Source organism: Columba livia, chromosome 2, assembly GCF_036013475.1.
Source record: "Columba livia isolate bColLiv1 breed racing homer chromosome 2, bColLiv1.pat.W.v2, whole genome shotgun sequence".
NCBI lineage: Eukaryota > Metazoa > Chordata > Aves > Columbiformes > Columbidae > Columba > Columba livia.
Window position 1 is genome coordinate 86,298,197 of NC_088603.1, and position 27,516 is coordinate 86,325,712.

The window sequence follows — 27,516 nt, forward strand, 5'->3', positions numbered from 1 at the left end:
ACTTCCTGGATAATTGCAGTAGCTATAGATAAAATATGTCTTTGGGATTCTTGGCAGACTTTCTAGTAAGGGGAACGACAGAATTACTTTCAGTGGTGTGCTGATGGCAAGTCTCTCTGAAAAATGTTTGAAGGCAAAAATATGCAAATAGGGTATGGCACTGAAACATGCATGCCCATTCACAAGTTCTGGAGGAAACACATATATGGCATGAGCTGATTAGAAAGAAGGAAATGGAATAAATTATTCTTTTCCTCCAAACAATTTGTTTTTAAGTAACATTGTGTCTCTCTTTCTCATTTCTATCGTATGTTGCTATCACACATTACTTTATATCTGTGCTTTGCATTTGTAAAGTATTTAGTGCTTATCCAACAAAACCACCGTTCAATGAATGTGGGAAACATTTTTGGTGGGAATGGCCACACTGATGTTCTGAGCAGTACAAGCTAAGCTAGTAGAACATCACCCACATCCAGGATTTTAGCCTCACGGGAGTATCATCAAGGGGCATACTAGTTGTATCTTTGATTTTTCTAAACCTCTACATAGTATGTTAACCACTGTGTGATATAGACATAACCTTTGTCAAGTGTTGCTTGTGTACTTGCTTGATTCTTGCCTTCAAAATGTGTGAGGTTTGTATGGTTTCCCTGTGACTCTCCCTGGGAATCTTGCTAATGGACACAGAACTGAAGTACCTAAGTGGAAAGGAGATTCAAGTGACAAAAGTAATCACAGCTGAATATATACCTCCCTCTTTTTTAAAATATCATGATAGTAAACAATATTTTTAATTGTAGATTAAGAAAATGTTCTCCCAGTTGATCTTGTTATTAAAAAAAAGCTGTATCCTTAAAATAGTTTTTCCAGGAGGCATGTTGAATTTATTTTTTCACAGAGGATATTTAAGTTGTAGAAAGTCTTAGCAATGTGATTTTTTTTTAACCTGTTGAGGGCAAAATGTTGATAAGGCAGAACCATTCTATTTTACTTTAGTGAAGCAGCAAAAAGCTTAGCCTTTGTATAACTACATCTATTAATCTGCTTTGGTTTATTTCATTTGTAGATTTTAGTATATGGGCATAAGATGCAAAACTAGTTCTGCTACTCCTTTCTGCTCCCCGCTTAATGGTTCGTCTGTGGACCTCTTTGGTCTAGGGCATTCCTGGATCATACAGCTTTTTTTTTTGTTGTTATTGTTGAGGAAGGGTTTGTGGTTTCTTGGTCTCTTTCTAAGAAGAGATATCATGGCATCTATCTCTCTGAAATACGTAGTTTCCTTGGAAGAAATGAGGTTTTGGAGTAGATGCAGGCAGCTGCATGATGCAACCAGAGTGATTAACTGGAGCCGTTGCTGCCCTTGCATGATGTTTCTGTTTGTATGTTGAAAACATTTATTTCTTTATTTGGTTTGGGTTTGTTTTGTTTTTTGTTTTGTTTTTTTTTTTTTTTTTTCTGTGTTTAAGTGCTACTTTCAAGTAAACTTTTAATAAAGTCAAATCCTGTATCTGTCACTTTTTTTCCTTTCTCTTAAGTGTCTCTTATAAATCTATTTGCAGCTGGGTCTCGGGCATCTTACAGCAGCCAGCACAGTCACCTTGGCTCCGAGTTAAGGGCACTGCAGTCTCCAGAACACCATATAGATCCTATTTACGAAGACAGAGTTTATCAGAAGCCCCCTATGAGGAGTCTCAGCCAGAGTCAGGGGGACCCTCTGCAACCAGCACACACAGGCACATATCGCACTAGTACAGGTAGGTGGATATAACTTGCATGATTGTTGGTTTATGCTACACACCTTATTTTTCAGTACTAATTCTTCTTCTCTTTCTGATGTAGTAAACAAAATGTATTATATGCATGCCAGTCAAACAAAATACCTTGTGCAGATGGCAGCTATCAATAGAACCCCAAAGACATGCACAAAAATTGAGAAATACTTAATGTTGTGATATATATACATTAGGTTAAGCTAATTGAAGGGGGAGCACTTACTCATGTGGAGAGAGAGAATATTTTTATTAGTCTTGTGTCTTGTCTTTAAGAAAAATATGTTTTCTCTGAAGAAATTGCTATTTTTTTTTTTGCCTGCAAAGGTATTTTTTGTGTTGCAAAGGGACCGCAAAGTTCCTTCCACGTGAAACTAAAGGATTGTTCACTTGCTTTCAAAGTGAATCTTACGTAAACTTTCTTCCTCTCTCCTACAGAGGTACACTTAGGTACAGGGACACAGACATAAAATTGAACTATGGCATAGAGAAAAGCTATTAGCATCACTGGTTTTTCCATAAAAAATAATGATTGTCCATGAAATGCATTGGTGTACAAGTCCTACTTGCAGAATGTCCTCTCAACCAAATGAAATACAGCTGTATGTTGGAAGCCACAAATAGATCACAAATCAACAGGGATATTTATGGTATTTAATGCACAAAATAATTAGAGTACATAAATGCTACAGCCAAAATAGCCTAAAGCAGATGTAGAAAGAACTTGCCTTAGGAATTGTAAGTATTCCTGGTGTTTTATCTGTTGAGTGTTGATCAAAGAGGGAAGATTATGTCCATTCTCAGGTCACTCCCATTTTCATCAATAAGAAGTTGTGTACTTTTTGGAGCAAGATACTTTGCTTTCTTTTAAAACTTTTTTTAATTTTTAAAACCATTTCTTCAAGGGCAAAGCTGGCAGTTTTTGCATATCCAAAGAATTCTGCTGCTTTGTGCAAGTTTTGGGTGTTCAGAGTACAGGAGAAAACCCTTAAAAATAAGGTTTTCCATGGAATTCTCTAGTCAAATACCTGTAACAGCTTTACAGTTTTGAAGAACGCCATTACACGATTTCCTTCTTGTGAAAGAAACTACCATAGTATATGTTTTGTGTAGAGTCCTATGTGTATATGAGAATGAGAAAAGATTACTATTCTTTGCAGGAAGGGCACAAGACCTCTGCCTAAATTACTGAGCAGCGGAGGCAGTGATGTGATTGAAGCAACTGTTTATGTTGAACTTTAAGCCTCGTGTTCCACATGTGGCTGCCTTGCATTTTCTACACGATGCCCTCTTTCCCAGCCATGCCCTGAAGAGGGTTTCTTGTTTTGCTTGCAAAATATCCCTTGGTTCTTTGTGCTGAGGTAGCAAGCTGTCTTGTGAGCGTTATCTTCATAACACCTCCGTAAGAAAGGAAACCCTGTCAACGTAGATCACAATTATAGTGAATGAAACTGGGACGCAGGATGTTAGTGGGTTATACCTGAAGGTGGGTTTGCAGAAGGGAAAAGGAAAAGCTAAATAAAAAATGCACTGATTTACGTAGCAGAAATGGGCTCTGTGAAGGTGAATTTTGTTTGCTGTTTGGGATAAGGATTTGAACGTTGCCCCAGGCTTGTTTTGAAGAACGACCCTATCAGTCCAGCTTTGTGTTGGGTTGATCCTTCCCTCAATTTTCCCTTCCACCCCTATCATCAGGGGCAGGGGAAATAAAAGCAGGTGGATGTGTGGCAGACCAATTATTCTGTTGCTCCATCGATAGCTGTTAGCTGCGGATACTGTCAGCCTTTCACATAGTCAGGCTGAAGAGCTGTCAGTGCTTAGAGGGAATTTTGGGCTGGATCGGATCAGCTCTCAGATTCCTGCTTCTATCACAAGTGCCCATGGGAATGTATCCCTTCTGATGGAGACCATACAATTTTCCTTAAATTAGCAGAAAGGAGGGGAAGAAGTTCAACTGAGGTTTGGCACCTGTAACTTTTTATTTCTTCATTAGGTTGTCTTAAGGATTTTTTTATTGTATTTTTATTGACTGAATAGCTATTTGTCTTGACTGTTTGGTGTAAGATGTGAGGGATGTAGATTTCTGTGCACACCTTGAAGACGTGTCAAGGGTTCATGGCCTTTATCTTCTGTGGGCATGAATCACACCAGAGTGGGGTAGGGAGATTTTAGACTTCAGTGTGCTCCTTTATAGGCCATAGTTTACATTATTTTGTCTACAACAAGAGTATCTTTAATCATGAAGATGGTGCATGTCTTTCCACATCTGATAGAAAAGGGAAGGCAAATTTAGTCTAAGCCTGTTTTTTTTTTTTTTTCTCTGCAACTAACATTGCTCATTACAGACAAAAAATATGCTAGTTATACTTGCAAACCATTTACTTGCGTGGGTTTTTTTATAGAGAATATTCCTGAATTTGAAAATTTGACTTAATTTGTAAAATTAAATGACTCACAGAATTGAAACTTTTTTTTTTTTTTTTAAATGTAGCCATAACCCCTTTCTCTTTTGTGAGCTCTTAAATACTTATTACATTCAGGATGTTTATACAACTAAGGATAAAGCCCACTCAGAGTTTTTAATCGTCTAGATGAATCAACATTCAGTGAGCAGAATTCAATAAACTAAAATTTCTCCACAGGGTAAACTAAATTAAGTTTGTTCTATTTACTCACTGGTTTTTGGTCATGTTTTTTGCTTTTGTTGTTTTTGTTGGTTGGTTGGTTGGTTGTTTTTTGTATCTTTTGTATTTTCCTTGTATTTCACTTATGGATGAAATGCATGACAGTAGTTCTGTGCTATGGGCTACATACTGCAAAAGGTACAAAATAGTAGGAGCTTACTGAACATCTCCCTTCCTAGCATAATTTTAAGTAGGGGCAGAATAAATTGTTCATCGCTTTGTGGTTTAAATTATGACCAGGTGTCTTACCGTCATTCTGCCTAAAGTAAAAATTGTCTTTCCAATTTAACAGCAGTAGCTGCATACGCTTTTTTTGTCAGTAGCTTTTACCTTACAATCCCTTTTGGTTTTCAAAGGGTTATGCCTTCTCTCATATAAAAAGTACCAGCCCAAACTTTTGCGCTAAAAGTAGCAATAAATGTGAAATTCTGCTTTTGAAATAAGTATGCACAAAAAAAAAGGTGTTACTTATTTTCATTATAAACCTAAAGGCCTTGCATTATCACTTTAAATCCTATGTTAACAATAGTAGAGATAAGCTTAGTTGATAGGATGTTTACGTGAAGAGGGCTACTGCTTAAAAGAGGGGAAGGATTGCCTTTCAGCCAGAGTGGGACCCAGAATGGGTGATGGTTCACTTATTTGCAGAATTAGAAGTTTAGACAAAATCTCCCTATTTTGCAGGCCTGGCATTTCTGTAGCTGCCGTGAGGAGAGAGCAGGTTTGCTGCTCAGGTTCTGGGCTGTGGATGCTGGCCTGCAGCAGGGGAGCATGGCTTCAGCAGCGGTGGACTCTGTGGGACCGGCTGCTGTCACCCTCTGGAGACTGGCAGAACTTGGGACCCTCTTAACAACACTTGCTTTTGTTGTGGTCCCTCAGTGAAAGAGATGAGCCCCCTTCTGTAAAAAGGATGGGATTTCCAAAAAAAGTTATTGGAAGCCTTGAAAGAGTGCTGTCCCCAGATGTCCAGGAGGGAAGGATGGTAAATGGGAGGTCTGTGCTTATTCTGAACTCCCTACAAACTGGGGCTTTATCAGATGAAGTAAGTGCTGCTGCTTAAAAGCACTGGTGATGCTGGTGAGCTGTGAACAGAGACTTGAAAACTTGCAGAGTGCTCGCACTTTAAAAGCACTCACTGGTTGCAGGGGTTGCAGGTGAATATCTTTGTCCCCAACCTCACACAAGTGGCAAGGATGAAGCAGCAATTACAACAGAGCAGTGAACCTGTCCTCCTCTGCTGTGTGAAGGATATACACATCTCACTGGCACCAGGGAAACCTTGATGGCCTTGAAGAAAGCCTGTGGATTGCCTCGAGTTGCACAGCCTGAGGATGGTCTCTGCCTCTGGCCCCTGATGGTCACTGTGGGGAAGGCCTCATGATGTAGCTCAATCATGGGAAGTCCAGCAGCTTTGTATGGTTATGCGGACAGTTGGCATTAGTTTTGAGTGCTGGATGTGTGGAGCTCCTTGATGAAGACAGGGCACACAAGGCACTGTGAGGACTTTTCTGTGCTTCCCAGAGAGAGAGGGGGAAAGGGTTAGGAAAAGGAAGAGCAGGGTCTGTGTTGATATTGCTGAAATTAAAAAGAGGACCTTGAAATGAAAGATTTGTTGAAAGGGGGTTGAATAGTGAAAGGATAAGCAAAGTTTGCATTGCCTCTGAAGAGTGGTTTAGTGCGGGACTTGAGGGGTTTAGCAAGCATGCTCTCACAAGGGGTTATCCATCATGGAGCGTGTCTGGGGCAGGGGCACTCCTGCAGCGCTTCTCGTACTGCCTCCAGAGCTGCCCCATGTCCCTGTGTACAGGTGGTTGCCTAGCTGCCCTCCGCCTTCCCTGATGGCCTCCTCTCCTTCAGACCAGGTCTTCTTGTGGTTCTTCCCACTGAGACTTGAGTGATTCTACCGGTGGACCACCTCTCAAGCTGTCTGTTACTGAAAGCTATGCTGCCACAGGCTGCACCACCTTCAGGGTGCCATGGAGGAGGTGCTGATCAAAGAGAAGAAGCCTGTGAAATTTCTGATGGCAGGTGCAAAACAGAAATGTGTCTCTTCGAGTTGGGTTTCTGTGCAGGGTGCTGTCAGGATGGCTGTGGAGAATCTAGAGGGCTCCTTTTGAGAGAGAAGAGTTACCTGTTGCTCCTGGCCATGGTTTCTGTTTAAGCACTTGCCAGCGGCAGGGAAAATCTCTGTATTTTGTTGTCCTGTGATGCAGGTCGGGAAAAACTGCTGAAGGTGAGAAATACCATTGTGTTTCTGGACAGATGCTGTCCTCTTCTCGTTCTTTCCCCCTCCTGCCTGGTTCGTCATTGCTGAAGGAAAGGAGTCTGCACCAAGGGATGCCTTCTGTCAAATACTGCTTGGTTATTTGTAATGTTGTCTTTCACCTGTAAAAGTGTGTCTTGGTTTAGTGGGGTAGGGGCAGCATTTGCTCCCAGAGCCCAGGCTTTGTTCATGGATTAAACGAGGAACCAGGTGGCCATGCCAGTGTTTGCCGCTTTGCCCCTGCTGCACTTGGCCCAGGCTTTTGCTTTTTCTGGAGGTTAAGTAGTGTCTGAGGGGAAGATTTACAAGGAAAACTGGTGTTCTTTCTCTTGTCACTGAGCTGGTGGATTTCTTATAACATGACTGGGATGTTTCTCTCTTCTGCTTCTTTGTTCCATCTTATGAGGTGCCTGTGGATCAAGTCTCTATTCAGGAGCTAAAGGCAAGGCAGGAGAGGGAGAAGGAAAACCCTCTTTTTCTGCCACCCCAGACAGGAACAGCCCTATAAAACTGATTGTACTATTGTTTTGTTCAGGTTGAGGTTTTTCTGCAGGAGCGGAAGGTTGGTAGTAGTATTGCTTGTGGGTGCTTCAAATGGTTCTGACCTCCTCCTCCTGTCCTGATTTGTATTGCCCAAGTGAAGCAAGGAAGTCCCAGCTCTTTGGTGTCTGATCATGTCCCATTCTCAGTGACAGATTTACTTGCCAAAGCAAGGCAGTCCCAGCTCTTTGGTGTCTGATCACCTGCCATTCTCAGTGCCAGGTTCACTTGCTGTGGCTTCCCTTCCTGTTGGAAAGACAGCCACACGCCCAACCCATTTGAACTTCTGTCTCGTTTGACATTGTAAGACAGAAGTCTGGCCTCGAGGAGTTGGTGCTGGCACAGTGGGGCAGAGACCTGGCCTGGCTGCAAGCAGGAGTGCTGCCTGGCCACTGGCCGGCTCTGTCTCACCAGCAAGGGAGCCAGAGGTCTGTGGGAACCTCAGCTGCTGAGTAGGTGCAAGTTTTTTGTTTGTTTGTTTGTTTGTTTGTTTCCAATTGAGATTTTTGCAGCAAGGACAGAGAAGAGTGTAGCATGGTTGTCACGGTTTCTCTTATCTTTCCCCCTACAGGCCACCAATTAAATCTGTCAAGGTTCAATGCCAGGCAACAATAAACCGTGGCAGATGCTCTTGGTTATTCCCCCCACACCCTCTCCGCATAGGAAAAAGTGATAGAAGGATAAGGAAGAGAGACTTCAAGTTGAAAAGGTTTTGAAGGCTTTACTAATGTTACTAATAAATAGAGAAACTATACAAAATATACAAAACCAATCTTGTATATTGCAGGGTAGCACAGGGTTGCCCCATGTGGAGTTGGCATGACTGCAGTGGCTGCAGGGCAGGCACCTGGAAGTCCTGGGTGGGACTTCCCAGCAAGCCGGAACTGGATTCAGGGATGCCTTGGATTGCAGGGATGACAGGCAGTGTCGTCTTCAGATGCCAGCCATGGTCAAAGAGAGTGAGACCCTCATGATCTCCCTCTTTTATAGGGTGTATTATGTGGATGGGATGAAATACTCAGTTGGTCAGTTTTAGTCACCTGTTCTGTTCACCCCTCCTTGCATTTATGTCCCATTATCAGAATCCTTGGTTGTTATAGCAATAAATCTAAGCATGAGCTTCTTCTGCATTCCATTGTTCATCTTATCAGTCTGGACTGAACAGCGTCTAAAAAAACCATGTAGCTAAATTCAGAAAAGTGCCATTAACTTAAAAGGTACTTAGAAGAACTTAGCTGAAAGGAAAATTCACTAAAAGAGAAACTGGTCTTGTTTTTAACAAAGCCAGGACAATGGTCTGCTTAACACTACTTCCAAATACCCAAGCACTTTGCTGCATGTTTTTTAATGCTGGTTCAGCTTAGGCTTTCTTTGATTCTCGAAATTTTGTCATGTCTCAGCTCCTTTGTTGTCCCTTGCAAAAAGAGCACAAGGTTACAAAGGGTACATGAATTGATCCAAAATACACCATCTTTGCAAGACTGTAAATATTTTTCTTTGTATGTAATAAAGTATTTGATATATTTGATGTTTTTAAAAGTCATTATTTCAAGGTGAAGACTTTTTCATGTTGTGAGGCAACTTTCTACTATTTGAAAAACTGGCCGCATGAAGAAAGGTAGACATGGGTATCTTATGAAACAGAGATTTACTCTTCTTGAAGGAATGAGTAAGTCTATATTTTTGCAGTCCTATGGCATCACAAACTGATGGTGCTTTTTGTGTCTGCTTTTGCAGACAAAATTGCTCTTTAACAATTTTAAAGGCTTTTAACCTTAAATGCTTAACCCTTTAAGGTTGTTGGTTGTTCGTTACGTAGTGGTTATGAAGTAGTTTAGAACAGTATTCAGATGATATCTGAAACAAATATGAGAATGCTCTAAAAAACTTGTCTTTGAGAGAGATCTTTTTGATAGTTGCTTCTAGTACCTTATAGCAAGCAGTCCATTACTAAGTTGTGGCTCTTTAGCCATTTCAAATCACTGAAGCTGTCTATGACTTAAACATTCTGAAAGCAATCTAGAAAATTAACACAGCATTCTTATGTTGAAATGAGACTATGTAAAAATGACCTTGTGTCACTCCAGTTTTAATGTCATGATGAACTCTGTATCCAGGGCTTTGTTCACAGCTTTCTACATCTGCAAGGCATGCAAACCTAACTTCAGCTCTGGGAATCAGAGTTTGAGGTTGAGCCTTGCATATCACCCATGGCAGATTGCACAGAGTGGTTTATATGCTGGTAGCCCCAGAGGTATCGCAACCTTTCTCAAGTTGTGTTAGTATGGCTTCTTGGCATGGAATTGGAATTTAGTTAACCTTATGTATCACTTGTAATACCATAGACTTCAGATGAATGAGTAAAAGGAATTTTAAAGGGGTTAGAGGGCAAAAAAAAACATATATGCAATTACATGTTTTCAGATTCTTACTGTGAACATCGATGAGTACATTGATACAGTTTTACTTTGCTTTCAGAACAGCATCTGGCTATTAATGAAAAGCTACCTGTTGCATGCTAGTTCCTGTATTACAAATACTTCATTTGAAAGTAAAAAAGGGAACATCAGTTTCAAAAATATTTTTCTTTATTTGACTTTAAAGTTGCCACTTCAGGCAAAAAGGAAAAGCAACAGCAAAATCAGCCTTGACTTGCCCCATTTGGATTAAAACCCTTGTCCATTATACTGCTTCTCGAATCTTTAGTTAGTTTTTGTTCAGTCCTAAAGTGCAGTAGTTAAGTTATGAATACCAAATATCACTTCTTTCTGCTTAGGTTGTAGGGTTTTGGTGGGGTATTGTTGTGTGTTTTTTGGTTTGTGGGGGTTTGTTTGTTTGTTTGTTTGGGGGTTTTGTTTGTTTATTTTTGGTTTGTTTTTTTTGTTGTTGCTTTGTTTTGGGGTTTGGTTTATTTTGGTCTGTTCGGAGGACAGGTTTATTTATTTTGTTTTCTGTTTTATCACAAGTTGATGTGCTGTACAGGGACATACTGTGATGCCACAGCTGCAGATTAAATGAGAATCATGCTGGTAAATCACACAGCATGGAGTTCTGGCTATAGGACATAATGTTTTCAGGGAAATTAAAAAGAAAAATTATTCCTACCGCTGCATCTCTATTAGTTTGGTAATGTTGTGATAATAGACCTGTATTCCTAACTGACATCCACTTGATAACATTGCTTTGGGAGAGAGAATTATAGGAAACAAGTGGGGAACAAATCTTCAGTACAAAGTAAATTGAGCTCAAAATACCTTAGTGATCTGTATAGTGAATAACAAATCACCTCAAAGCAATGCGAAGTCATAATCCCTTTTTCTTTGACATTTCCCATGAACAGGGTACCTGCAGAGGTTTGTAGTTTGTCTCATGTATTTTCTAATCCTTCTAGTGTCCTTTTTTATTTTTTTTTTTTTTAATAGAAGGATGACTTAGAGCATGTCTGAATGCTTCTTAGATGTCCCATGATTTTTACCAGCTATTGAGGGAAAACTGTGATTATAAAATCTTGGTCAGGGAAGTGCATACCCTATAAATCTCATGTTCCACTGTTGAGAAAATACAGTATCTACCCTCTGACAGAAACTGACTGGGTGTTTATCATGTGTTTACTGCACAGGTGTAGTCTCAGGTTAAAGCCTGGTCACATTTGACTTTGGTGATGCAGGACGACGTCCATTCTCTTTTGTTCACTTCAGTGTTGTGCAGAAATACGAAGCTGTCATTCATGAAATAAGAAGCAATTCAAACACCTTTCATAAATCTCCTTCTTGTAAATTTTTGCTGATGAAAAATACAGTATTGTGCCTAAGGTAACTACCTAGTAATGTCTTCAAGAGAACTAATGTTTTTGTTAGAGGATCATTCTTTCTGCAGGATTATATTTAAAGGCACTCTTTCAAAAATCAGCAGCCAGTTAATTTTTTTGACTCAAGCTGTATTTTTTTTTATGAGACTGTCTACTTGTAGAAGTGGTCTCTTCCTCTATCATAATTTCAGCAGTTTACATGTAGGGTTGGAGTTTTTACAAGTACAGCAAGTATGCAAAGTTGTTAGTTTTTACTATAATGTGTCCTGAAACTTTCAGACTATAATTTGTAGAAGTTAAGTTAATGTTTATGGTGTAGACTGGAAGTGTGGCACTGGAACACAAATGTGGTTAACTTTAATAGCAAAATAACTCTCTACTCCAGAGTGAAAAACAATAATTAAAATAGCTGATGGTGTTCTAAAGAATACCAGCTAGTAGCTATTTTTATTACTTAACTTCGTAGTGTGTTAGCTTGGGAGAAGTAAAAATCTGAAGGAGAAGCCATACATGTGCTTGATGGCTGTAGCATGATGCAGTGCAGCCTGTTAATCTGTTATTGTCTCATAATATTTATACATTTTTCATAATAATTGTGACTTGGGTCCATGTGTTCTCTTTTATGTTGGCCAGCTGGAAAGGCAGCTTTTACCAGAGGGATTTCCCAAGAAGGTGAATTTGGAGTGAAAAGAGAAATTGAGTTGCAGTAGGCTAGTCTGTGCAGTGGGATGGTCTGTGTAGTTTTGCTGTGATCGAGTTTTATAAGTGTGATGGTCAGTATGTCCCATGCGCACAATGTGAAACCATGTAGCACTTCAAAGAGGAAGATGATGTGTGTGACTTGTATAGTAGCATTGCTCAGAGTTGAATTTTATCTCCAGTGAGGAAATTGGTATGATGAATTTTAGTATAATATCTCCAATTCTGAAAGGGCAGTTGCTTTTAAGGGCCTTGGCAATTGTTACTTTCTCTGTTTAAATGCTCATGGAACAAATGAGTGAAACTGTATGTTCTCTCCAAATTGAGGGGTGCAACCCAGAGAGACAAGAGACAATCTGAGAAAAGATCTTGGCATAATAACTTCAGCGGCCAAAGTTGGCATCTGATTATCACATTATGTGGATGCACCATTTTTTTCTGTGCGTGCAGAGAAGCATCACTGAAATATGCCAGAAGCCAAGTCTGAGAATGGAAGTTGCATATATTAGTGGAGATTAGAATCTGGCTGACTTAAAAGGCAGTCAGTTCTTGGAGGTGGAAAGGACTTTTATATTTTTTTTTAGTACTGAAAACTTGACAAGCCTGGTTCCTGCCCTGTTTGGTTGTAAAGAAGGAAGGAAGTCACTCCTGCCCTGAGTCAGAGAGTTGGAAATCTTTAATAATTTAAAACATATAGTTGCCTGGGGAATCCTAATATCTGCATAAAACCTTGGTGTCTTTGCAGACTGCATGGATTTCAAAATGACGCTCTGGTTATATATGCTTTTGAGATACAGGCTATATTATTGTGATAGATGCCCCCTAAATCTGGAAACTCATGGTGAAGGATGACTGGAGAGAAGGATGAAGAATTCGAGAAGGTTGTGGGTTTGGGGATGTGAGGTTGGGCACAGCAGTGAAGCCTTTTAACAGACCTGGCTATGGAAGAGCCTGTGTTCAAGTTTTGACTCCATCAGGCTCCAATGAAGTTGCATCAAGCACAGCTGCACATGAACTTTGATCGGAACTGATTGTTTTCAGGCACCATATCTATTATAAACTGTCAGCATCGCTACCCACTGAATTACTTGTCTACCTACTTCTTCATTAAAATTTGCTTTAGAGGTACAAAAATCCTTATAGATTACTTTATTCATGAAATGTATTTGCTTCCGTAGCTAACCCTAATGGAACTAGGTGATTTCAGATTGATACCAGCTAATCACATACCTGGATCCATAAATAAAATAATTACTAGTAAAAGAAAAGTTTAAATTGGCAATTTAGAAAGTTATTGCATATGGTAAAGGTTATACATCTTCCCCCAGTGTAACTGATCAATAAAAGAAAAGGAAAATAATGTATTTCAAAGAAAAAAAATAAGCATGAAAAGGAAACTGAGACACAGACAATGTGAGAGTGCAGAAACTGAAAAGAGACAACATAGACAAAGGGAGCCTTCAAAGTGACCGGATACCAGCTGTTCTGTAAACAGAGGAATAGCTCAAAAAACAAGGAAGCAGTATTTTCTTTCATCAATACTGTCTGCATTATGAAAAAAAAAAATCAGTTTCTAAGCAAAGGAATGTTCATCCTTGTAACAACTAGTGTCAGATCTAAAGAACACTCTTAAAAAATCAAAATGAAAGGATACATCAGTGCAGTACCGACTTCAGTTCTTCAATCTTCAAAGATTGTCAGCTTTTGCATCAGAAGACAGTGTATTAAACATGACAATATGCAAAGCACAAGTGATGTTTCCTTGGTTTCTATGCAGGAAGGAGTTGTTTTCCCTCAAAACAGTGGTGTGTCAATACAACAATGGTCAGGAGATTATTTTAAGATTTTTGAAAGAATGAAATAGCAAATGGGTAATAATTCATTACCGGGGCATGCAATCACTTTGAGTATGTTTACGATCTTCATTTGGCTTAGTCCTCTGCAGCTGCCAGCGATGGGAATGGACCTGTTAACTCATTTGGAGATGCACTGTTTCCCGGAGAAGTAACAGCATAGCAGCTAAACAGCTGCCTCTGGTTTTGAAGATGAGAAGGGAAAGTATGAACAATGTAAATCTCCTGTGATGCCATCTGGAAAAGACATGCGTGTTACTTTCATAAAAAAGCTTCCTTCTTACCATGCCGTGGAAATATCTGCTAGTAAAAATACTACTGAATATGTGTTTGTGAGAGCATGTAGATGCACTAATTACACATAGATGTGACAGCCAGGTATAATGAGTACCTGAGGAAATTGTCAGTAACAAGCTGGGGGAAAATAGATTTATTTATTTTTTAAATAAGCACTGTGCTGTTCAGTAGCTATTTCTCTTGTTTGTTTGCATTTCCCCTGTGCTGCATGTTACGTTCCTTGGTACATGTGTACCTGGTGCAGCTGAGAGACTGGCTCCTTGCCGTGCCTGGCTGGTGACGGTGCTCAGCTTGGCACAGTGGAGCTGACTGGAGAGAAGGAACTTGTGTCTCCCCTGAGATATACAAAATACAAGCATCTGGAGAAAGTTGGAGCCAGCAGAAAGAGTCAGGAGGAACTGGGCTAGCTGAGTCTTTGAAGCATAACTAGAAATCCTTGAGAAAGGAAGAGGGCATGGAGGCATAATAGAGGGGAAAAAGGCTTTCCCAATTGACGATGCAATCCCAGAAGCCCTGAAACACTGATGCGTTGAGAGGAAAGGATAGATGGATGGAGAAGAGCTTATGTGAGGATGCAAGGGAAAATTTGCTTATAGATTCTTTTTTATTTGTGTTCTGGCTGAGAATTTGGAAACTGGAGATTTGATTGAAAGATCAGCAACTAAACAGGACAACTAAAGAGTGTAGAAAAGTGAAGGAGAAGAAAATGGAAAGTAAAAGGACTAGAAAGTTGTGATAGTTTTCACTGTATGTTTCCTGTTTCAGCTTCAGCATAGCAAATTTCCCAAGCTACAGTGGACATCTGTGGTGTAGATATTTACATAAGGTCCTGAGTATTTTAAATCTAAATTGGAGCCTTGTAAGCTGAAATCCTCTAGTGTTTTTTTGTTCTGCTCTCAGTTTGCCTGTTAAAGTATGAAATTCCTTGTGCATGTGTACTTTGAACAGAGGGCATGATAGCACCTTCATAAAATCTTAGCTACCTTAGAGGTAGTTGCTAATATCAGCTATGTGTTTTGGGTTTGGTTTGGTTTGGTTTGTTTTCTTCCTTTGGTAAATATTTTCAGGTTCCCCCAACCTTCTATTTTTGTAAAACCTTATACTTCCAATGTGGAAAGTGCAGCTAAAAGTAACTGCTAAGTAAACTTATTATTATTATATATTATAATACATCTTGAACAGTGTTAAACTTGACCATTTATATTGTAAACAAGCTGGTGTGTGCTCTATGACACTCACTTAACATTTAGAGATAAAAAGTGTTTGTATCCCCCAAACATGGTGAATTCTGTTTCCTAGTCGACGGAGAATGCACTGAGTTATTTTTATGGTGTATTAGATGGGAAAATAATCAATTTTATAAGTCTTTCTATATATTTGCTACCAAAAGTGCACAGTATTTGTATCATTTGTGAACTCATGGAGGGATGGTGGGCATAGCTTGCACTGAAAGGACATCTTACTGGGTTCCAATTTTCAGCTTTCACATGAGAGTAAGAATTGACTGCAGGTGTAAATCAGTGAAGGGAAGAAAGTAAAGAATTGCAAAATCTCTGTGAAATGCACAAGGAGAAGGCTAACACAGGAACTGAATATCTAATGTAGAATAATAAGAAGAAAATTTTACAAGGTAATACCTACAAGTGAAACAGCAGCATCAGCCAAGTAATTTTCAGTGGTGAGGTATAGCAACGTAAGTCACATAAATGAATTTATGTTTTCTGAAGGTCTGATCCTACTTATGTTAACTGGGCACAATGCCCTCTGACTTTTAGAAAGTCTGAACTTTTTAGCAGTTACTCTGTACATTTTGTCTCCCTAAGATGCTTAGATGTGGTGCAGTAGGATCTCTGCCTAAATCAACTCATTTTTGCTTTTTGGGTTTTGTTAGTTGTTTCTTAAGATGTCGTAGATTTGGAAATAAGGTACAAAATCTAGAAGGCAATTTCTAAGTTGAGTATCTCATTAAGAACATGTGAGCTTGTTTAGAGATACACTAAATTTTCAGCACTAATATGAAAGTTGCTGTGTTTTTGTTAATACCACGCAAAAGCCAGAGAAAAAGATAAAGACTGGCTTTTCTGTATACTATTCCTGCAACCAAGAGAACCATAATCAGGGCATACCTCAGGTCTTTAGAGGGTTTTCACTATAGTTAACAGGGGCTCTTCTTTCTCTTTGGCAAGATTCTGTAAGAACCTATTGCATCTTTGTATGATACCCCACATGCTCTGTTTTCTGGGGGTGTGATTTTGGTGCTGCAATAGTGAAAGGCTGAGTTGATACGGTATTTTAAAGGTATTAACAACAAGCCAAATTAAAACAAAATCTTAAAAGAAGTGTTTAGGTGACAAACCAAAATCTCTTCACTGAGACTATAGTTCTCGATTTGTGCAATTTGAAACGCTCACTTTGGAACTTCCAATGAAACCCTTTTCTCAAAGCAAAATTAAAATTCTCCTCTTCAAGCATGATTCCTATATTGAAGTTTAAAATTTCATGAGTGTATAAAGATTTATTGGCCTCCCACTGAGCATGTTATTTGCTATATCCAGTATCCGCTAGCTGCAGCAGAAAGTGAGTGCTGTAACCTGCCATCAACGTGAGCCATCCTGAGCGTTGCAGGACATGGTCCACGCATGGAGTAGAGCCATTGGAAGGGGTGGTGTGTGCGAAACCGCCTTGTCCCTCTGCCTCTGCAAGGCCCCTGAGCTGGGTGGCTCCTGGGATGGAGCCACAGGTTGGCTGACCAGTGCAAAGGGAGAGGAGCAGAACTTGAGAGACTTATTTATCTGACATCAAGCACTGAACATCCATGCAAGTTTTGTAAAAGCGAAGGCTGCAATCCCTATTAAAAGCAATGATTTTATGGGTGGTTACTTGGGTGAAGCGTGATACAGAAGAAAAAAGCTTTTGAGACTTTTTGTTTCTTTGATTTTAATCTGTTGACGACCAGAAGCAGTTCTAGTTTTGTGAACACCTTTACCTCCAAGTTTCTTGTTAAAACAATGAAGTATTGAGGTGCCCACAAAACTAGACCTGTTACTTCCCAGTCTGGTCATCACTTTGGGTTTTACCTTTATGCAGTGCAGACTAGGGTCTGCCATACACCCAGGGCAAGAGCGTGACTCAGCCATGTTCCCACTTCAACCAGGCCAGATCCCAGGAAGGCTGGACTGGTGCTGGGAGAGGGAAAAGCAGCCTGTTTGTCCAGAAACAGCCGTTCTGTTACATCTCCTTCCCACCATTCTCTTCCTTTGCTGGGGTCAACTCCTGATCCTTGACAAAGTTGTATTGAGTCCCACCTACGCTAGGTTGACTCTGGTTGATGTGTAGCTGACTTAGATTTGGGAGAAGTCAAATGCAAAAGTTGGAGGAAGAGGTAAGTGTCTTCAATATAAAAACTTGGAAAAAGGTTGCGTGACTATCTGCTAATGTAGCTGGTACATGAGCACTTTCTGGTGCACTCCAAGTGTGTGCCTTCTGGATTCCCTTGTGCTCACTGAAGATTTACTGTTGCTGGGTGAAGCAATTAGACTTCGGAATTTATTTGTTTTAATATACATAATCACTACAGCATTGCTGTTTTAATAGCTAAATAAAGGGGAGATCTCAATAGATGAGAAGTTAGACATTGCCTGAAGAGACATGCTCAGTAAGTCTGGCTGCCAAAAAGATTTGTTTAAACAAGAGTAATGTATTGGTAGGACATGACTTTGCTTCAGTTTCACATGAAATTATTTGTGTTAAAATATATGCTGAAGCTTAGGTCTTTTACAGTCCATGAAGGCGGCTGTGGTCAAGTTGAATGTAGAAGTTAGTCTAAAGTGTTGGTTGTTTGGGTTTTTTGTTGTTTTTCTTTTAACTGATCTGACTAACACTGGCCAAACAACCTGATTTGTGAATGTTTAACTAAGTCATAGATTTGTCTCATTCTCATATTCTGACTATGGCACTTCTGTGTTCATTGTGATAAAATTTGAAATGAAGTAACAGTCTGCTAGGGAGATAATTTGAGAAATGAATCAGAGTGACTCAAAAAGCAGGTAGGTGTTAAAGTGACAGCTAGTTTCAGTTCATATAAATACCTATTTTGATATCAAGAGAGAGGAGAAAATAGCCAGAAAAGTTTTCAAATAATTTAAAAACAAACACCATTTCCATTGAACTGTCTTGCAAGGGAGAGGAAGGGAAATGCAGTGGAATATTTAGCAAAGCAATCTACATTGCAATGAATTTCTAGTTTTCAGCTAAACTAGCATTGCAAGGTTTTTTTGCAATTCCCCATATAATGTCTCAAAAGCTAGCAGCATATCCTGCATATTGACAGGACGTAAGAGTATGCTACATCAGTATATAATTACATTTTTGCTTTTTCCATTGAAAATATTTTCAGTATTTTCTCTAACTTGTTATTTTTACTCTTTTCCTCACAAGGCACCAGATTTTGGTTTTGAACTGTGTGTATTTTCTGTTAAAATGTGATGTTTTCCTTATGTCTTCCTAACACTGAATTTAGCATGATTTGTGCATGGGATGTTTCAGTATGCTAATATTGTTATTGCATTTTAACTGATGCAGTTTTATGAAAAGGTCTGTATGTGTCATTACTCATTTCTTAGGAAATATATCGTAACAGTTAAACAAAAGTATTACTTGTAAAATGTTGCTATTTATGTAAGTTAGCGTAATCATAGAATGGGTTGGGTTGGAAGGGACCTTTAAAGATGATCTAGTTCCAACCCCCCTGCCATGGGCAGGGACACCTTCCACTAGACCAGGTTGCTCAAAGCCCCATCCAGCCTGGCCTTGAACACTGCCAGGGGTAGGGGAATAGATAAGTGGATGGTCCCACTTATCTATGTTGGTAACAAAGTTATGAGATAATACTTGTTATTGCAAAATTCTATACTTTGGAACCATAAAAAAAATTAAAAACAAGGCAAAAATTTGATGCCAATTTAAAATTTTCAGGTGTTGTAACTAGTTCAGACAAAACTGGTGAAATTCTGTTTATAACTCACTGTATTTCATCTGCTGACATTTTGAGATAAAATTCTTAAAGTCCCTTTCATGGAACTGTAATAGATTAAAAAGATTTATTTTCTTAAAATGTAAATATGCATGTTAATGAGAAATAATTGGGAAATCTGTTATGAAAACTTGTCTCTTGAATATGCGAGTATGCCTATGGTTTGCATCCGAGCTTTGCATCCCAGCTAAAAATAGTCCTGCACCTGGGCCCACTCCTGTTGGCTGAAGTATTCTTGTTGTCTAGGGACAGGGGTAAATGGAAGACACCATGAGTTCATGTGCCACTTCAAACAGTCCTAATTTCCTCTCAAGCAGAGCCAGCATTTAATTCATATTTGTTTCCAGGTGAAAGATCATGTGGATGTTGGTCTTCTGGCCCTTACAGTGAGAATTGGTTTGCTGTTAACTGGATTTTGGTTGAAAAATATTGCATGTTTAATAAGAACCATAAAGCAGACTAGATCTCCAGTACACAGTGCTGTGACAGAAAGATAATGGACTACAAGAGAGATTAATAAGATTTTTGAGTCGCAAAAGCATTAAGTCAGTGTAAATCTATTGGTTAAGCTGCTCAAAACTGGTAATGTGTTAATCTGGAGCTGTGGTGGGTGAGCACAGCCATTGTTGATGTACATTAAGACATCTACGTGATCACCTTGTGCTTAGCTCTTTTCCAGACTCAGCAGTAGCATCCCCCTAAGTCTTACTTAAGGTAAAATCTGCAGAAGACTGGTTAACAAAGCACATGCAGGAGCTCTCAGTAGCAGGTGTGTGGTTTTACCTGCTTCATGGATACCAGGACTATAAATTTGGAATGGCCGTGGCTGGCTGTTTCTTCTGCCATAGAGCTGGCTGTCTCAGTTTGGAGTCTTCAGCCTGGTCTGACCCTCCTTCTCCTGGTGGATCTGACTGACTTCCACCCCTGTAAGGACTGCAAAAGCCTCACTCACTGGTGACTGTGAATTATAGCTTGACTAGTCCCATGCTGCTTCTGCATTTTTTTTTCATTTCAGGTCAGTGCAGTTAAAACCCTAAGAGAAAAGCACTGCTACAGTCAGTTTAACTGGTGTAAAGGTCTTTTAGTCTAGCTGCGATGTGTCATTTAGAAATTCTTTTGATGGTTATTTACTTCAATGGTTTTGGAAATGACAATGTTGTTTGTGTTTGTTTTTTTTTTTCTCATTCTTTTTGAACCCCTGTTTTATATGTTTGTGTTTTTTTTTTCTCCTCTGCCTAGACCTGGTTAACCATTTCTGTGAACAGGTCCTCAATTTTTTACTTTGTCCCTACTTTCCTGTCGTAGCCCCATCTTCCCCTGGTGTCGACTCCGTACCCTTACAGCGCACAGGCAGTCAACACGGCACACAGAACGCAACAGCGACCTTCCAGAGGGCCAGCTATGCGGCCGGCCCAGCCTCCAATTACGCAGACCCCTACCGACAGCTGCAGTATTGTCCTTCTGTTGAATCACCATACAGCAAATCTGGGCCAGCCATCCCACCTGAAGGGACCTTGGCTAGGTCACCTTCCATTGATAGCATTCAGAAAGATCCCAGGTGGGTGAAACCTTCATTGTCTACTCTTTCTTGCTCGTGCAGAGGTTTGTAATTGCAGCTTGCTTTGTGTGTTTCTTTTGAATATATATTAAAAAAAAAAAGATTGTACATGAAAGGTTTTGCTTGCATAAGAGCTTTGTCCTAATGCTTTACCTTGAAAGGCTCTCATGAGCTCTTCTGTGAAATGAAATGATAAGTATGGTCTTGAATTTTTTTGTTTAGCCTGCTTTCAGTGGTCCTACCAATCAAAATATTATGAAAAGTAATTTTCTCTGAAAATGGGAGAAGTTATATGACTGTTTTGACTCTGACTATTCTGTATTGAATTTTCAAGTTGCTTGTTGGGCAGAAGTTGTTACAGTTGTTGGTTTGTCTGCAGTTAATGTTGAGAAAAGCTGCAGAAAAGGATATTCTGGTATTGGGCAATGAGACTGGGCAATGTGGAAGTCACACGTAATCAGGCTTATCCTTCACCCTGTTGTTGTGTGGGCTTCCAATGCCAGTACGTGGTAACAGAATATATGTACTACAGCTTTGCAGAAATGGTTGTTACTGTGCATGCTTTTAAAATATATAGCATGATTTTTAATGTTGCTGTGAGGCACAAGTGTACTCGTATACTTAGAGAAGGTGAAAGGAGGAAACTTTATATATAATGTACCCCAAGCAGGCAGATGCGTTAGAGAGAGTTTTCTGACAAATAATTTGATTTCCACAATAACAGCAATGAAAATGGTGACTGTAATACTCAGTGCACTTGGTGATTTTGTTTTAGTTTTCTGAAGGAAAAGAAAGCAAGTCTCTTTGGTAACTTAAGTTTAAACCTGTTGAAAGTGTTAATTTATACAAGGTTTTTCTATGGCAGATGGTGTGATTTATTTATTAATTTTTGCTATGTATAATTTTGTGATGGGAGTGCCCAAAATTTGCCCCCAACAAAAATGCTGGAGGTGTTTAAGCAACAATTAGAAAAGACTTCTCTCCCTGCATTGAAAACCAAATATTTGCAACCTGATCGCTCTACTTGTTTAGCATTATAGCAGTTCTTTCTGTCTCTCCATCCAAGAACACAACAGCAGCTACATTTTATGGCACATTAGAAATATCGCTGCTTGCAGCTACTTCAGCCGTTACAGAGTTTCATTTGTTGAGAAAACTTCTGTCTTCAACCTTATTTTTTTTCCCTTAGCTTTGAATCCCTCCCCTTCTTCCACCTGCCCCAGGGCAAGCGTCAGTAACCAGAGGGAAACAGTCTTTTTCTGAAACATTAAAAAAATTACATTAGGAGTGCACTAAACCAGAGGAGAAATGACTGCAATCCTTATGAAAAGTTCTTATGAGAAGCATGATGATGGTGAAGGCAGTAGTCCCTATAGACATGAAAGACATGTTTAGAGTATCTCTACAGGTCATAGACATAATATCTTTTTAAGAAAAGGTTATATCCCTTTGGTTGCTCTGCTGTCACCTCACAACTGTTATTCAGCTACTGTATAGGATATGTACTTGCAAAACAAGATTTCTTCTTTCAAGTTTTTCATTTGCCTGCTTTTTGGTTCTTTCTTGCCTTTTTATACCATTTGTATGTTCAGAGCATTGATTTCTCTAGGTAAAGTAGGAGCGAGCAGGCATCCGGGTATAAATTGTACTTGATAAAACACTTTAGAGGGGATCATTACTTATTGTTACTAATTACTATTATATGGATTGGGATTTTTCATAAAATAACTTTTGTAAAAGAGGTTTGCATTACTCTTGATCTCATTCGTTTGATCCGTGGACCGTGTGTGGTGTCTCTTACTCAATAAGCTGCCCTTATTTGTTAATTTGAATAAATCTTACAAAGCAATGTCAGAGGCACGCTGGATGATGTTACAACTTAGTTCCCAGAAGCTGTAATCCACCTATGCAGACTAGCTTGTGGAACTGTTTGTGGCCTACAGAAGCTGATCTTTCAGCTATTGGAAAGACAGTGAAAAATTGGAAGGAGTTTGAAGAAAAGCAATAAAAGCAATCGGGAGACTTCTAATGTTTTGATTTCCATGGATAAACTACAAAAATGTGGATAAATGACAAGTGTGGAAAGGAGGGGACAGAAGATGTTCCAGAGACTTGCAAAAATATTATGGAAGGACAGAAATGATTTAGGGTAGCACATGGGAGGTATAATTAGAAGTACTGGCTTTAATTAGGAAGAAAAAAGCCTGGCCCAAATACAAAAATGACTTCCAATGTCTGTGTTGTGTTGCACTGTGCTCCTTAAAGAGTTATCATTTATACTTACACAGCAAAAAAAAAAGATAAACATGTTAGTCAGTGGGTGAGCTTGGTCGACTGATAAATCTTGAGTTTCCTTATGGACCTATTAGTGCTTTGGTTGGCTGGTTGATTGGGGTGTTTTGTGACTGACGTGAACCATGTAGGGTAATGGCATGTGTCTCTTTCAGACACTGAGCCTACCTGTCCAACCAGAGCTCCAAACAAAGGCTCACTGGCAGAGAAAAAACTGCAAGACAAAAAAACTACTAATTGCAGGCTTTTGCTAACATTATGTGTATGTCAGTCAGCTCAAGATGAGGAATAGATACCCAGAATGGAACATACTCATCCTAATAAGCAATTAGAGTTCCTAAAGCTGAACATTGTTTTCTGGAATCATCAGTTTAGGTGGAATTTCCATCTGAAGTCCTTAAAAAATGGTTGGCAGACACTGATGTGGTTGACAACTTTTTCCATTGTTTTCACCATGTAGTTTGTATTACTAATGCTCCAGTTTTACATACATGTTTTCAGCTGACATTTGGCAAATTAAATTTTAGCTCAACATCTGTTCTGCATCATCCGGCTGTCATAAAATGCAGTTTAATGTTCATCAACTAAAAGTTTAGGACAAAAACTAGTTTTAAAAAAGTATCAAATGTCTATTATCAAGTTTGTGATAGGGCATAATTTTTGATCTATGCAGGTAGACTGTCAGCTGATGGGAGCTCATATAACAGGTAGTAAAAACTATATGCATCTATACTGGTGAAAAATTGGAGGCTTTGTTATTTAAAAAGAAAATAAAACCCGTGTCACCTGTCAGAAATAAAATAAGTTCTGTGTATAGAAAATGGAAAAAATGTAATATCAAATATAATTTACAGATTGATTCTTCAGAGCCCTCTCTTATGTTTACTTTGTGTCAAAAAAGGAAGAAAAGTATGCAATAAGGTTGTGATAGAAACTGTTTCATGCCACAATCTCTTATAAGAAAAAGTGGCATAGAGAGGGAGGGAAATAATACAATATTTATTTTCTAATTATTGTCTTGCTTTTGGCTCCTACTGAACTGTGAAGTTGTTACTATTTTAAAGTATCAGAAATATATATTCATGTGTTATTTTCCAGCCTGCTTTCATTTAAGAAAGATTGATGTGTCTCTTGTCACCAACAAACTATCCAAGGTTGGTTCGTTCCTAGACTTTAGGGGAACTAGGGAGCCCTAGAAAGAGAAATCACCGTGTCCAGTTGCCAGTCTGTGTGCCTTCCAGTTTTTAGTCCAAAATACAAAAGTCTGTGTAAACTACTTAATTTTTGAGTCTTTAAACTACTGAGTAACAATGTACACGTACCACTGCTGATAAATCACACTTGCTGAATAACAGATGAAAAATACATAGTTTTCAGATCCTTCAGTTAAATACATACCAACGAAGTTTGCAGTAACAGTGATTTTACCCCACAATGGACTCACTGTGTCTGGTTTGATGGGTTGAGTCAACGTGTTTGTTTTGTGACTTCTCTTCTTACCTGTTTTTATTTACATGCCTGTATACACACAGCAAAGAAGCTGACAAGAAACTGAATTACCAGCAAGAATTATGCAGCATACACTCCATTAAGGCTATCAAAATGAATTTCAGAGTTCAAATGTCCATTTCATATTGCATTGAATTATATTCGTCTACACTTACAATTTTCCTTTATGTCATCCTCTTTCTCAAGATGTGTTTCAGAACCTTTAAAACTATTTATTCAGAAGAAATGGGATAATTTGGTGAATGAAGCTGTAAAGGGTTCATTCTTCATTATAAAGCAGACTGTAATAATGTTTAAAAAAAAAAAAAAAAAAAGACAACACAAAACCCACTAGCAGTAAAATCATGTTGCAACTTTACAAGAAAACAAAATTTTTAGAACCAGCTATCTCATAGTGGTTTTCACCTTAAGAACTATCTGGGTATAGGTCAACGTAGAAACAGAGTTTTCCAGGTATTGCATGATTTAACTGTAATGCCCTGAGACGTTTCTGCTCTGTTCTGCTCTTGCAGAGTCAACTTTCCATTTCATTGCTTCTGCTGGCTGTAATTTCCTTCTGAGCAGAAGATGACAGTTCTGTCTGTCTTGTAAAGTTTTAAATTGGCTTTCTTTCCACTTACGAAAGGAAATAAATTAGATCAGAACGTTTTGTGTGGATTGTAAGTTTCAAAACTAATCTCTTTCTTTTTTTTTTTTTAAAGTATGCTCTGTTTTTGGAATGGAAGGTAGAGAGCTTTCTTCTTTCTGTAAGAAAAGTGATAGTAAAATAAACTCTAATTATCCTAATTTCTGTGCTCCAGTAAAACTGCTTATAAGATTAGCACACTGAGTTTGGAACATGGCCTGCTAAAAGGTAAATGTTTCTGCAGGAGTCTTCCCCATATATTTAATCTTGCTTTGTTCCAAGGATTATATCAGTGTTAGTAGTGTTACTCTACTATAAATCTGAATAGCAGCCAGGCAGTCAAACAGTGTAACAAGGTAAGAAAATAACAGTGTAAACCTGCATGTGTAGGAGGTGGAACATCTTGGTGGGAATGTGTCTGGGAGCTTCTTTGGCAAGGGTTGGCACCTTCAGAAAGAAACATCTGGTGGAGTGGAAGGTTTTGCTGTGACTACAGTACAGCTGGTGGCAACACTCTGCAGTGCTGCTGTGGTCAGTCCTCAGATGTGGGCTCGACTTTTCAGAATCCAGAGGGCTGTCAGTGGGTCTCTGGCATCATTCTCTAACCCAAGAGGCTTAAGACAGAACAGAGCTTGCAGAAGTACCTCCCCGCTTTTGCATGGCAGAGTGTGTGATAGGCAGCTCTCCTTTTCACTGAATAGTTTTCAAAGGTCCCTCTTATCTTTATCTGAAATTAAGGGTAAAGTAAAGGGGGAGGTGATTCTCCACGGGTTGTCATGGTGAAGAAGCCAAAGAAAACATACTTCTAGTGGATCCGACCATGTAAATGTTTGGCAATGTAGGCTCACCTCCAGAAGTAAATGGTTCAACTTCCTAGATCCTACAGTCTCCTAAGAATTTTTTCCATCAAATATATATGGGCCAGGCCCCATGTATAGGTGGAACCAAGTAAATGGTGTGCAAGAGTGCTCATTTTGTAGCTCTGTATTTAAGTATATTTTTCATTCAGCGGGGAAATACCTGATTTATTTTCCCTGCATAAACATTACACAGTGTCTCAGGCTTTAATGTATACCCCTCTGAGCATGAAAAACTGACCTCAAAAGAAGATAAAATTGAAGAGTCTAAATAGCACAAAAATACACCCAGTTCAGGAATAGCAAGTCTAGAGTGAATTGCAATTCCTCATACAGATCCTTTCTACATAGGAAGCATGAATTTTTACAGAGTACACAAAATAGCTATGAAAAAATGTAAGTATGATAAAATAAACAGCAATCTCTTTCCCCTTCCTGCTGTAGGTAACTAAGGATGAAGCTTGCTTCCTTAAAATGGGTGAGGTGGGAATCCATAGACTATCCTAAAATCTGTTAATTAGGGATTTCAGGAGACTTACTTAGCTGGAAACCTTGGCTGGAAAAGACTTTCCTAGAGAATATTTAGTTCCGGCTTGAGCATGGCAAAATAAACAAGTGCCTAACTGGTCCATGCAAGCGTCAGCTTGTGGTGTAGTAGAGGAGTGGAACCCAGAACTTGGAAAACTTATTTTTGTGGCATTTGAGCACATTGCTGTATATGCCAGCAGTTTCTGTCTTTCCATTGAGGTGGTTTATAAATGGCTGGGGAGGCACTGGACTTAGGTGAAAACATTTCACAGTACAGAAAATGTGATTCAGTATGCACAAAACCATCCACCTGCATTTGCTATTCTTTTCTTTCTAGAATTTGCCTCATGTTGTTTAGCAACGTCCTTTCTCTGGGAGAAATGCCTAGGGGGAAAAAATCCTGAAGCATACTCTACAGGAATAAAGTGCCTGTGGTTTTAGCTCATGGAACACCCAGTACCCACTTTCTCTCCTCTATGACTAGTACCACTTCGTTTACAGTGCAGGAGGTCACTCCATTTTGTTGCCATCCTATCTTTAAAGAAATCTGATCCTATCATTAACAAATCTTCCCTACTGTAATCACAGAGCATCACACTTTTGGTATATCACAGTAACATGGGCAGTGCTGATCCATGTAGTTTGAATAATGAGTCAGTCCAGAAGTGCTTACAGTTCTTAAACCGTCAGCAGAGTAGAGCAGGTTATATGTAGGCATTTTATTTGGTATGTTATTTGTGCAGTATACAGGGTGTAATTTTGAGAGAGATGATGCCTTGTCTCTTGTTTTGATCTGAAAGTTTAGCTCATATAATCTTCTCCCTCCAGCAGAAGGTAATTCCTTTATGCCAGAGGGAAAGAAGGTGAAAGGCCATATATATGCTTGTCAATGATGCAGGACATTCAGGAGCTCCACAAAGGGTTGAGAAGTGCACATTTAAGAATTTGGGGGCAGATGAGACCTATGTTTCCCTTTTCGATTATTTCGTTAATATTATCATCCTGCCCTCCCCAATAATGCTGGTCTGCCTCTTGCAGTACAACAACAAAGCCCTTTTCACTATCTCTTTCTTAATCTGTTGCATATTTTAATGGCATCGTTCATTCAAGAAGAAGCAGGTGGACAGTGTACCTCATCCTCATGCTGTCCATAGATCATTTCTGGTTCCTAAGTGATGTAACTGGGCTTCTAATGGTGA

The 27,516-nt window shown here is 39.2% G+C and overlaps 1 protein-coding gene across 16 annotated transcripts in view; it reads left to right on the forward strand.

The window, feature by feature from the left end:
* The window catches only part of CTNND2 (catenin delta 2), a 660,748-nt gene that overhangs the window by 388,884 nt on the left and 244,348 nt on the right, over positions 1–27,516 (forward strand). For 9 of the 16 annotated variants that reach the window (XM_065052649.1, XM_065052643.1, XM_065052648.1 and 6 more), the window contains 2 exons: positions 1,563–1,757; positions 20,188–20,506. In XM_065052649.1, coding sequence (XP_064908721.1) covers positions 1,563–1,757; positions 20,188–20,506 — 514 coding nt within the window. The remainder of the gene's footprint in view (positions 1–1,562; positions 1,758–20,187; positions 20,507–27,516) is intronic. The other 7 variants (XM_065052645.1, XM_065052653.1, XM_065052655.1 and 4 more) reach the window with 2 other exon arrangements.